Source organism: Lagopus muta, chromosome 15, assembly GCF_023343835.1.
Source record: "Lagopus muta isolate bLagMut1 chromosome 15, bLagMut1 primary, whole genome shotgun sequence".
Classification (NCBI taxonomy): Eukaryota; Metazoa; Chordata; class Aves; order Galliformes; family Phasianidae; genus Lagopus; species Lagopus muta.
In genome coordinates, this window is record NC_064447.1 from 3,129,523 (window position 1) to 3,142,687 (window position 13,165).

The following is a 13,165-nucleotide window of genomic DNA, read 5'->3' on the forward strand; positions in this document are numbered from 1 at the left end:
GGGGGCCACACCGCTGCAGAGCAGCACGGTGAGCACAGAGCGAGTAGGAGCAGCCTGAGGAAGGCTGCCCAGAGCAAAACCATGCCACAAATGGAGTTCCAGCGGATGAATCAGGTGTGGAGCATGGCACAGAACTGAAAATGTTTTCTCTTTACATTCCCCTCTCCCTCTGCAATATGAACCTACTTCAAAAGTTGTTCAGAACTGTCTCAGCATGTAGCGGGGATCAGAACGGGCTGTTGTGCAAACACCTCAGAACAAGGCTGATCCCACAGCACAGCAGTCCTGTTACAGTGACTCAGATGACAGCAGGTCACTCTGCAGATCTGGAGCTCAGGCTGACATGATTCCCACTTCCACAGGAGATACACTACTTTCTCACTAACTGCTTTTAAAATCTTTACGAGCACCTTTCATCTCCAGTGACAACACTGCAGCCTGCAAAACCCCATCTCTGCACAGCTGGCTCAGGTACAAGACAGAATGGAATATGCACAGCCTAAACCCATAACGCTGGGTTAAATGACCATGAGCAGGTTATGATAACCCAGTGACACACTCATCACTTTGGAGGCTTTTAGGGCTGGTACCTACGTTGTTCTGCTTAAGGACTGAGGTCAGGGTGGGCTAAGGGAAGGGGAAGGATGCATTGTCTCACTCTCTTTGGCCTGTCTCAGCTCATCTGTGTTACCAAGCTCTGGGGGAAGTTGGCTTCCTCACCCCAGCATTGGGTTCGGCCTTGCATGGAGCAGGGAACCCACAGTTATGAGAAGGGCAGGTAAGCAGAGATGGAGGCTGCCTGGCTCAAGCTGTCCTCTCTACTAGAGCAGAGCAGAGGCTGAAGGCACAAGTCGAGGCTGCAGATACCACTGTGCTGAGTTTACAGTGAAAGCAATGACACAGTGCACAAAGCTGGAGACAATTCAAGCTGGAGATGTAATGCAGGATCTTGGCTAGTGCTGTGCAACATGCACAAAGCCTGGTGCATGGTGAAGACAACAGCACTTCCACGCTGCCCTGCGTGACAGATCCCTACCTGCCCAGCAAATCCAGAAATCAAGAGCTTGCAAATTGCCTCATACAACATACACAAGTCAGCCCCTCACCTGGCACTTCTGGGCCTGCTGCACACAAACCTGAGGAACCAGGAGGATCGGCCTTCGAGCCCGCCCAGGGCTGTGCCTACAGGTCTCGGCAGCCGCCTGCAGCCCACGCCGCGGGTGGCACAGCCGCTAGGTGGTGCTTGGGGGACGCGGTACAGGCAGGCACATCCTCCGCCAGCTCGCACAGCCAGCGACAGTTAGACGGATGCTTCGACTTCACTGACTGCCTGCTGAGCTATTTTTACTCTGCAGCCCAGCCTGCGCCCTTCCCTTTGAACCCAGAGGCTGAACAGGCACTGCTGCGCTACGGATAAACGCTATCTCGCTTTAACCCCACACCTCCTCCCAGTCCCACTACAGCTCACCTAGCACAGGAGTGCAGTTACATCTTCAAGCAAACCATTTTCCTCTCTACTCAGACAACGTTTTACACTCAAATATTGAGCATCTCAACAACAGTTTTGCTCCTCCTGCACCTGGCTCATTTGAAACTCACTGGGTTTGGAGGCAGTCCTGCAGCTACCATTCAGCTGAGAAATTATCAAGGCAGCATACACCTCCTCCCATCACCTCCTATACTGCTCAACATAATTAATGAATTCAGAGCTTTTAGGTTTGTTTTCTTTTTTATTCAGAAGTCATCTGCTTCTCTACCAGGTATCTCTTTCAGATGTTACTGTGCTTTGAAAGGGAACCTGCAGGCAGCCCAGTATGGGGGGAAAAATCCCTTTTTTGAAGCTTTTGCACAATATTTCCAGCTTCTCTGCTAAGCTGATAACTGCCCAGTGTGAGTAATGTTGTATGGTTTTCGCTGTGCTACTGTGCAATGAGCCATGCAGAACCAGTAAGAGGTCACCCTGTAGTCTTGGTGTTCAGGACACACAAAAAGCAACCCTGTGATCTATGAGGACCCAAGCTCTCCTCTTGCTGATTCCAGCAGCTCTTGCACCTCAAGTACTGACCTAAAAAAGCTACAGTTGCTTACTCTGAGCTTTTCCTGAATAGCTAATGCTAAATTCCAGCCAGTCAATGAAATATACTCTGTAGACAGCAAAGAGGTTTAATACATAGCAATAGCGGGAGGCTGGGGCTTCAAAATAGATTAAGTTACACAAAAATAAGTTTAGACAGACTTATATTTATTCTCTGGCACAGTTATTTGCTGATTTTATGGTATTGCTACTGGCAGCTTCTTCAGGGTGGTAGGGCTAATGGAGCTGGGCACTGCTGGGGGCAGCTGTATAGCCATGGGAGCAGGAGGAGGAGGACTATGAATGGAAATGCTGCTGGTTGCACTGGCTTTGTCAGAAAGCAGTAGGTATGGAGAAGAAAACAGACTAATTCCTGAAGAGCAGGAATCTAATGACAAAACAGCACCTTGTTGGCCTTTTTCTGGCTGGATGCTGAACACAGCAGTGCAGTGAGTTTGATGGACAATGCTTGGCACTGAAATGCTGCTCAGAGGTTACTCTGCATCCTCACTTCATACAACAGAAATACATATGTGATTTAAATCAAGACTACAGCCCTACAGTGCCTTTTCTGTTTAGAGAGATACTAGATTAACTTCAAAAATATTGATGAATATTTAAAAATAATGAGCTTGAAGGGTCCACCCTGGAGCCAGAGGCACTCAGCTTCTCTAAAAGCACAGAGCTAGCTGAGATAGACAGGAACACCTCTGCTTTGAGGGAGAGCTGCAGGTTGCACAGCACACAGCCTTCGCCTCAGGGCTACAGCAGCTATTAACTGTGGAGACCTGTAACTTCTTCCCATAGGGCTGTAGTCATATGACATTTGTGATGCTCAGAAACACTACGATGTCCTCTGAAAAGCCTCCTGTGTCTCCAGCACAAGATAAGCACTTACCTGTGAGATGCAGTACATCAGACAAAAGATAAGGTGTCAATACTGCTGAACAGGGTGTCTCACAATTGGACCACCAATAACTCCTTGTGGAGTTTGTTGAGGAACTAAAAGCCTTTGGTTCATCTGCCAAATAGGCTTTGAAGGGCCCATCAGTACCAGGGCTTCCAGCACACAGTGCCACAGCTGGGCTTCCCCAGCCACCCTCGTGGAGTCCCTGCATTTCTCTGCCCAAGAGAGGATCTTTGGATGCCACACCTGATGTAGGGATGTGCTTACTAGGTACTGATGGACAGAAGGCTTTCACAGTTGGTAGAAGCAGACTAAAGGCACACATAAACAACTGCAAGTGTGACAAAATCTGCCACCTGTTTGCCCAAAGAAGGGGAAATAACACAAAACCCCAAAGCTCTATGTGAATCCTTGTTATGTAGTGTCATCCTCACATGAAAGGGATGGTTTACAAAGTCTGTGATGGACAGGACAGTGAGGGTGCCAAAGACAGTGGAGAGCACCACAGTCCCTAAGGTGACAGAAGTGGGCAGTGCTGTGCCACGCCTGGTGTCTGACAACAGGGAGCATCTCAGAGCCCTGCACATGGCACACAGCTCCATGAAGCTCCTGCGGTGATGGGGAGCCTGCAGGACCCCACGCAGTGACAAATGTGGTCACCCAGGTTGCTTTCATGGCAGCTGAAAAATTCCTGTGCTGTGCAGTAAGCAAATGTCCCCGGGTTGGCACAAGAGGCAAGGAGATTACTGACCGCTCGCACACGCTTAAGGCGCTCCTCCAATTTCTCCTCTGCTTCACGTTCCTTCTGTACTTCTTCCAAACGATTGATCAGTTCTGCAGCAAACTTTTCTGGTTCAACATGGATATCCTTTGGCATTCGATATGTACGCTGGAGGGAAGACACACCAGGGTTAGCAAAAGGTGCAAGAAAATCACACATTTATTGTGGAGGCACAAATAACTGCAAACGCCAATTGTCCCACTGGGCCCATGGAAGACAAGCTGGCAGAAACAGGGGTGAGGCTTGGGACAGACCAGATGGAAGCCCATGAGCCCCCTGTCTGGTACCAGCTCCATATACCCCCTCACATAGGAAAAGGTATCCTAGAGCCAAAAGCAGCAAGCTCTTATGGCATCAGATTCCATTTAGGGACATATGCACATGATAATCCTCAACATTAAAAAAGATCAACATGAATATCCTGATCTCAAATGATGGGAAAAGGACAAACAGACAAACCTGTAAAAAAATCATTACTGTAGTGATGTTTTCATTTGGACAGAAAGGAGAACTCCAGCGTGTACACTTAGCTTACTGCAGGTGGACCAGCATAAGACTTAAATCCAGCTGCTTTCAAGAAATCCTACTTTTCTTCACCTTCCAGGCACAGCTTCTGCTAAAACCTACCAGCCACGGAAGGCCACTGTTCTGTAAAGCATCCTCTCTTACCAGAACCCAGAAGAACACATGATTCCATCTCATCTCTTCAGAGCTGGGCAACGACTGCTTGCTTTATCAACAACCTCACAAGCACAGAGATACCACTTTTCTGTCTGCCCTGTGTGAACTAAAGAATAAACTTCAAGGGCACTCTCAGTTCCTTATGTTGAGTTACCCTGTGCCTAAATTCCTGAGCTCTGGGATAAGGAGCCTGTGTAGCAAAGTATCAAGCTGACAGCCATTGCATTTTTCCCCTCATTTTCATCCCTTATGCATTATTTTGCTACTCTGCTAGTAGAGGAAATGACAGCAGAGAAAAAACAATAATGTGGAGGAAAAATAGATGGAAAATTCAACATTATAAAAACTTGCAATTGAATACTTCAGCACCAACATCTGAGAAATACACACTTGGCAGGATCAGAGATAAAACGAAATATGGATATACAAGAAAACTCACACCAAAAAATGCAGCACCAGAAACAGATATCAAGCTTGGAGTCCTTAAAAGAGGATTAGAGACCACCCAAATTTACCCTGAGCCAGCATGAGGACCAGGGCAGGAGGCTAAAATACTGCTTTGCCTCAGAACTAACAAAGCATGCAAATCCTTGTTTTCCTCTCTGCCAACTGCTGAATGGAAAGCAAGGGGAAGAAAAGTAAGGGCAACGAGGGTCCTGCTTACTGCACTGTGAAGCTGGGGGTGTCTTCTGTGACACTCAGGTTCCAAGTTGCAATTTAAAGCACTAGTTTTTTTGTTCACTGTGATCAAAACTCAGTCAACCCTGCCACCAAATCTGTTTCCACGCTTACTGCTATCAACAAGTGCAAGGGCAACGCAGGGCTTCCCTCTGGAGGGACAGAAAGCTCAAGTTCTAGCATCTGGACCTTGTGTAGTACAGAAATGTGCCTGAATCACACATAATCACAGTGCTAGGACCTGACAGGGAGAATCCCCTCCCTGTTATTCAGTGGGGAGCTGTCAGGACCCAAGTGATGCTTCCCCATTCCTCAATACCTGAGGAAGCACTGGCTAAGGGAGCCTGCTTCCATCAGACGGTGAGCCCCAAACCATGCAGCCCACCTATCTCAGGTGCTATCACCAGCAGCTCCCCGTGAGGGAAACCTTTCTCTCACCTGACAAGTCACAGTGACTGTTCATTCCCTCCTGCCACCTCAGACACAGCAGCTCTCACTGTGGCTGTCTGTAGGACAGCAGCAGCAAGCCCTGCTCCGTTAGAAGCACGTCAGAAGCAGCAGCTTCCACAGAAAAGCAGAACCAGGAAAGAACCTCCCTTGATTTTCATAGCCTTTGATGCAATGCAATACCCCAAAATAAAATCTCTCCTGAGCACAGACTGCTGCAGCACTGGGTGCACAGGTTGAATTCTGCTAACCTGTGTGTTTGAGTCTTGGTGAAATAAGGTCCAGGCCCAGCAATGCTTAAGGAGCACAGCTCCAACTCATTATAATGAGTATCTGAAGACATTCAAGGTCACTAGTTTATCTAGGGAGCTTGAGAAAGGACCACTTTGGTATTTTATGTCATGCTTCAGCACATTTATCCACATTCTCTCAAAGCCTGGAAGGGACTGAAAGAAAATAATTGTGTCTAAGAACCTTTACAGTGAACTTTTTTTCCTTTCTCTTTGATAAACTGCTGTATCTGCAAAACACACTACCTTGTCCTGCAGGCTTTCACTCAGCACAACAGCTCATGGAGGTCCCACATCAGCTTAGGTGATGTGAAGGATGCAGTCCCCACCAGGCAGCTGTCCTTGCCCCTCTCCACCCAAGTTTAATTTACCTGAAATAAACCTCACTCCACTATGAAGTGCACGCCATGTGCCAAGGTTGTTCTAGTAGGCACCCATCACGGTGACCTGCAGAAAGCCAGCAAGCAGTATGATGCTCTGAACATTCCCATGGCTCTGCTTTTATTCCTAACTCAAACGATGAGCTAATCAGACATCCCCCAAAACTAACAGTATTGGGAAAAAATAAATGCAAATTCCCTGTGCTGAAACAATACGGATCACAGCTGAGGACTCTGTCTCCTTGGACAGCAGGCATACACTGCATTGATCTGCTTCAAAAGCCTTACCACAACAAAGGATCTGAAACTTTTATCAAGCAGCAGGCCTGACTTGGGAAAGGAGACACGCTCCTCTCCATGAAAACCCAGCCAGGCTGAGCCTGTGCCTGCAGGAGGACCCACTGGAGCCTCAGGACTTTGAACCTGCCTCTGTCTCCCCGTAAGCACACAGAGCCCTGCCCAGGGAGCCATAAATAAGCTCTTTATTGTTCTAAAATCAGAAGGACTCCAAATGCCTTTGTTCCAAGTAAAGGGTGCAGCATTCTCCAAGAGCTGGCTGCTCCAACACCCGCTGTTTTTGGAGGATACAGCCCTCCAGTCTGGACCAGAATAAGATCTCTGGCCATTTTGGGTCAACAATCCAGAAAGGAAGCAGTTCTTTTTAAATAACTTTGTTTTATCTAATGCTTTATTTAATTGTCTATCTATTTTTATTTAATGCCACTAGTTCAGATGAGGTCTGTCCCGAACCAAACCACGCTGAGCTGGGGAGGTTACAGAGAACAATGGCTGGGAGGCTGAATGCCAGATGGGCTGGCAAGAAAGAAATAGCTTGAATTGTTCTGGATGAAGGAATCTTTCCTAGTGACAGCTGTCAGGGAGGATTTCTTGGGGCACCTATCATCAGAACACTGTCCTTTATCCTTGACACACCAACTGTCTGCAGCTCTGGTATCTTTGGGAAGAATCAGCAGAACACAGGAGGTACAGAAGCTCTCCAGTAGCCCCAGTTAGCACCTGCTGTCACATTGCCTCCATCTTTTCTTGGAGCTGATGGAGTAGGAGCTACACAGATTCTGCTCCGTGAGACTGAGGCAGGTCTTGGCTTCTGATGGACTTCCCATTCTCAAACTGTGGTTTCAGGACCACGTTGTGCATCTGAACACAAAGGCATCTGAAATGTACACCCACACCAGTTCTGTCTAGTTATACCTCATAGAGTGAAGTTGAACAGAATCTCAGGCAAGGAACCACACATTCGTCCACAAAGTCAGAAGCCAGGACCTCTAATGTTGTGTGCTCTTTGTCATTACTCTGCCCTCCCTCACTCTTTCCTCCCTGCTGAGTTTTTGCCACCTCTTCAGTCTCATCACAGGGGCACTGGCTTTACTGTAATCTGCATATGAAAAAGCTGAAAGGGAAGAATCTCACTGGGGCTTGCAGGTTTCCCCTTGGGAAGAATAAAATTCAATTGCACTGAGATGAAATAATTTTTCCAGTGCCATCACTGGGGAGAGGTCTTTAATCAGGGGAGAGACCTGACTAGGCCATAGAATTCAGTGATGGTAAATCTTGAATTTTGTTATACAGGCTTGATGCCACTGTGATGCTCAAGTCGCCAGTGTTTGATCAAAAGTCAGTTTTGGAGATGAAACAGAGATGGCTGGCTAGAGAACTCAAGAAGGCAGGAGCTTCTGAATCCCTGTGTTTCCCAGCTCAATGTACTGCACTGTGATGTGTTCTTAAAGGACAAAAGGTCCCTACCAGAAACATTTGTGGCAGAGCTTACGAATAGCTGGATTTCAGCATCTACTCCAGCATCACCTCTGGGCGTGAAGCACCCTTTTGGGTGCTCTTCCCTTTCCCTCTCTTTGCAGGGCAATACTGCAATGTGCTGCAGCTTCCTTGATTGTGGGGCAGGACAGGAAAGCTCCCACCAGATGAACAATCTAGAGCAAGAACATCGCAAACTGGTTTACCTGTGCAGGAAAACAAACAAAAAAAGGAATCCCAAATCTTTATGCTTGAGGTTGGATTCTCCTGACTTTGCCCAGGAGAAAAGGCTATCTACCACCCTGACCAGGGAACCGATGAATGCCAGAGCCAGGGTAAATACAGTACAGCAGCACAGGAAAGACTCTGTGTTCTCTGGGCTTTTACCCCTCTTCCTCTGGCACCTTGCTTGCCTTTTTCTTCCTTGCTGCTCCAAGACTTTGCTCAAATCCAAGAGCAAGGGGGAAAAACCACAAGAAAAGCAACATGCGCGCACTGTGCAATAGGTTCCTGGGAGAGGCACAAAGCAAAGGTCTTGCTAGAAACCCTCACCCACTGCATTCCTGGGCAGAGAGTCATTGCAGAAAACACAGCTTTTCCAAACTTTGAGTGTTTTTAAGTACAGAATATGAAGAACACAGCCATCCACTCACTAAGATCTCCAGCTGCACAGGGAGGAATCCTACATGACTAACACATGTCTTCTCTGTTTGGAGGCCGCATGGCTGCAGGCAATCTCCTATGAACAACAGTTTATAGCTCCTAGACCTAAGCAGTATGCTGCTATTAAAAGCAATATTAAGTCCGTTCAGAATTTTGCATAATAGCCCCATAGCTCATTTGAAAAGGAACAGTAAGGTCTCTGACTGACTTCTAAAATGACTTTCTGGAGGTTCTCTACCATCAGCAGGAAAACATGACATGCATTCTGCAAGCAGATTCTGCAGTATGGATTCTCGCTATACTGGTTAGATCCAGTCCATACAGACCTTCACCCAAAGACTACAATTTGGTCACTGCTTCATGCCTGAAGTCTTGCTTACCCCCAGGTCCAGGCAGCTCACAGAGTCTGCTCAGCCACGGGCTGCACGATATCCTAACCGCTGGGTTTAGAAAGCAACATTTGAAGAAACATTTGCATGGCTCTTTGCTAATTGGCCACGTTTAATTCCATAAACTTGCTGTTAGAGGTATTTTAAAACACCAACTTCATAACATTTCACTGGTGTTGTCAAAACATATTGTCTAATTACCATCTCCTTTCTTGGCTGATTGATAAGCGAGGGCAGAGCAGTGCCTCTCTGAAGTCAATGCCAATTCCATGTCAGTAATTGGCTGGCAGGAGGTGCCAGAGTGTCTGAACTAAACTTTCCTTCCCTGCAGAAAGACTAGAACTGACTTGACTTCTCAGTCCTCCGCTCCCATATAAATATGCACCAAGATGCTTTTTTCCCTGGGACTTAAAATTACAGCACAGAATCTAATGGAAACACCGAATGTTTCACAGAGAAATCCTTGTGAAGCGTATGTATGTACTTTAGAAGGAATATGTAATTCTAGAAGAGCGTGCAGATAAGTAGGATAATATATAAATTTATAAGCAGCAGGTGGCCAATTTAAACCTTGTTTTCCCCCTCCTCCCCTTTTAACTGGTTCCCAAAAAGGTCGATAAAATTTAATGCTAAGTAAAACTAATTAGCCTGCAAGGAACTGCTGCTGGAATGACACTTATTCATTTTAACAAAAGAAATGTTTGGCAGATGGAAGTTCATTAAAGCACAGCTCACTATACATATTTAATGCTCCATACTCCGAGCTTATAACCTGCAGTTCATTGAGGCACTGCCAGTGCACACATCAACAGAAAGCCACTATTATTTTTATCCAAAAGGTAAGGCTGCTGACAAGCTTTGAAGTCAGGGAATATTCACTCAGTAGTTCCCACTGTTCAGTAACAGCAACAACAACAACAACAAAAATAAAGGCCGAGCTTTCAAACTTCCACTCTAACAAAGCAATGCTTACAGTAAAAATGGCATCAAGTGAAAGAAAGAGGCACCCAGCCAGCCTTTTCAAGAGCGGCCACACTGCGAGAGCAGCTGAGTGAAAGGAGAGGTGGCTGAGCAAGGATGGCTGGTGAGCGCCCACAGCCAGGGCTCCTATTGTCAGCCCGCTGATCAAAGCACAGGAGACCCTCTTAAATATAAGGAAAATAATCTAATTTTAAAGAGAAAGAAAAAAACAACAAAGAGTGGTGTTTTCTCTTTTTTTTTTCCCCCCTTTTTCTAATCAGATTAAAACAAGGGTGTCTTTCTGCTTGTGCGGGCTTTGAGCAAGCAGGATGAGAACAGCTGTGTTAAGTTCGAAGGCACTTCTGGAGAAAGCAGATGGAGAGCTTTCTTTTTTTCCCCTCCAATTTGTTTTGTGCTGGAGTCCAGCTGTCCAAAGGGGAAAGAAGCACCTTTATTCCCTGCTAAATATTAAATGTCACCTGTAACTTCTCACAGAAAGAAAATAATAAGCAGAGCTGCAGATGGTGCTGCAGAGCCCTAACAGTTATTCTCATCTTCCTAAAGCTGTTGCTTACCTGAAATAACTGGGGATCTTATTTACAGCTGAACCTTCCTTGCTTCCCCACCTTGCACTGCCAGGCAGGCTTTGCAGAAACCTCGAGAGCATATCAGGCCTCCCTTTTGCTGCCCATTGCAAAATTATTGCTTGGAATTCCTTTATTTTTCCCCAGCTGACCTTGGCTGAGAGCTGCATCAGCCTTCGTGCCCTGCAGCATCCTCTACCTCCCAGTCATTCCCAGCTCTCCCAGAGTCATGTCAACTCCCTGCAAGCAGCCACCCCAGCCTGCCTGTGCTTCCATTCTTCTCCTGGAGAAACAACTGACTGCAGACAGAGCTCTATGAAAAATGTTGTATTTTGGGCACCCCTGGATGGCTGAGTTTGGCAGGAGGCTACCAAACCTTCCCTCCCCTCCCACACTGCTTTTCATCACCACGATTTCGATTCCCAAATGAGTGCAGTGCGACAGAAGGTTAAACTGACACTTGAGCAAGCAGAGCAATGCAAGCTAGAGATCTCACATATTTTGCATATTTACCTCTGCAGAAGGAGACAGAGCTACTTACAGGAATGTGAGGTAGTGGCACACGTCCATTTGCTTTGGCACTTTCCTGCATCTCTCTGCGATGCTGTTTCCGGAGTCTGTACGGTGGGATCCCATCTCTGCCAGAACAAAGCAACAACATGCCCTGCTTTAGTGCCTTTCATGAGCTGGTCTTCATCATGCAATATTCACTAAAGCCCTGCTGCCACAGAATGGCAGGTAGGAAACTTCTTATGCTTGAGGAAGGGCAGGTGAAGGAGGGCTTGAGGGATAGTGCTGGGGACTTGGGTAGCACTTGCCAGGAGCAGAGCAAGGCAGGACTCCTGGATGAGTGCAGGGCTCCTGCAAGCACTGCCATGGGCAGCAGGCAGGAGGAGGACCTGGACTGCATCCTGGCACCTTTATAGTTGGCTCCTTTCTATGAGAGAGGTGGTGGCCTGCAGCTGTGCTGGTGAAGCTCAGGTTAGGTATTAGGAATCATTCCTTCTCAGAAAGAGAGGTGATGCAGTGGCACTGCTGCCCAGGGAGGTGGGGAACTCACCGTGCATGGAGGTGTTCCAGAACTGTGGGGATGTGGCACTGAGCACGTGATCAATGGGCACGGTGGGGTTGGACCTGGGGACCTTTCACCTGGACCTTTCCACCTTAACGATTCTGTGTGTCATGGTCATAAAGGAGGTTGGAGGAAGGGAGGAGGGCCCTGGACAGCAGCACGCAGGCCCTGCTCAGCTCCATGCCCTTGCTGGAGGAGCGGCTGTGGGCTCTGTGGGGAAACTGACCTTTGTAGCAGCGAGCCCTGCTCCATGAAGGCCAGCAGCTGGGCTGGCTTCCAGCAGTGTGTGCTGAGAGGGCTCCCAGCTGCCGGTATTGGGTGAAGCAGTACTGGTGGCAAAGCAGCACTGACCGAGCACGGCTTCAGGGAAAAAAAAAAGAAGCGCATTTTTTGTTTTCACCATTGAAACCTTCATGGGATGAGAGGAATGCATCTGAAGTGGAGCTCACTTATGAGATAAGGAAATGGCTCACAACCTAATGAAGCGGGGTTATGCTGGGAAAAATCAGCTAGTGCAAGACCAAATGCTACCCTAGAGCTTGGCAATTTGGAATGCTCCTCTTTTAATTTGCAGCTTTTGCTTATTCAACGACTGCAATGCCACAGAGCATTCAAAATTAAACACGTTAAAACAAAACAAAACCTATGATTAACGACAAGTGCTTTTGAGCAGGAAGACAAATGACCAAAGAGAAAATGAGCTGGGCTAATTGCAGCCCTGGCTGCTGGTCTCAGGTAATGCAGGAGGAGGAAGAGCACATCTCGGAGCATCACCTCCGCTGCGCCCCGTCAATGACACGGCACGGAGAAGAGCAATTTTCTGGAGCGTTGCTATAACAACGGGCGATGGTGATAGCTTTCATTAGAAAGCTTCATTTTCTTTAATGATGAACCTCCATTTGAGGAATAACTGAGAGTGGCGATGGTTAAGCAGCTCCACTGCACCGAGGCACAGTTTTTTCCAGAAGGGATGGGAACAAAAGGAGTGTGGAGTTACACCAGCTGAGCCTTTGCTGTGCCATGACATGAGGCACTGCTGGTCAGAATCAATAAACAACATTTCAGCCACACAACCCAGGGCACGGACACAGCTCGCCCAGTGCAGCCGCACAGACCCTCAGGGAAGGGCAGCATTGTAGCAGAAGGTGCAATTTTTCTTTCTTTCCTTTTCTTTTTTTGCCTTTTTCTCCCTTTCTTTCTTTTTTTTAATTCTCCCCAGCAGCAGTCCCAGCGGAAAGAGCGACTTTTGTTCAGAGCACAGTAGCGAAAGGCTGATAATGGCCTCTAATCTATCCGGCTTCAAACACATGTTCAGCCCTGCTGTGCTGCCTTTGATGTCATTTTAACTAGATTCCCCAATGCCACCTCTGAACTTGGAACATTCCTTCGTTCAATGTACTGTGCCAACTCAACCAGAGGAAGCAAATTCAAAGATAAGCACTTTAATTTTATCCCAACAAAACCTTATTCAATAGATGGGGGGAAA

The 13,165-nt window shown here is 47.3% G+C and overlaps 1 protein-coding gene across 2 annotated transcripts in view; it reads right to left on the minus strand.

Annotated features, from left to right (window-relative positions):
- The window catches only part of AXIN1 (axin 1), a 70,071-nt gene that overhangs the window by 13,209 nt on the left and 43,697 nt on the right, over window positions 1-13,165 (minus strand). For both annotated transcript variants that reach the window (XM_048961783.1, XM_048961782.1), the window contains exons 4-5: window positions 11,149-11,245; window positions 3,733-3,870 (exon numbers count right to left, since the gene is read on the minus strand). In XM_048961783.1, coding sequence (XP_048817740.1) covers window positions 3,733-3,870; window positions 11,149-11,245 — 235 coding nt within the window. The remainder of the gene's footprint in view (window positions 1-3,732; window positions 3,871-11,148; window positions 11,246-13,165) is intronic.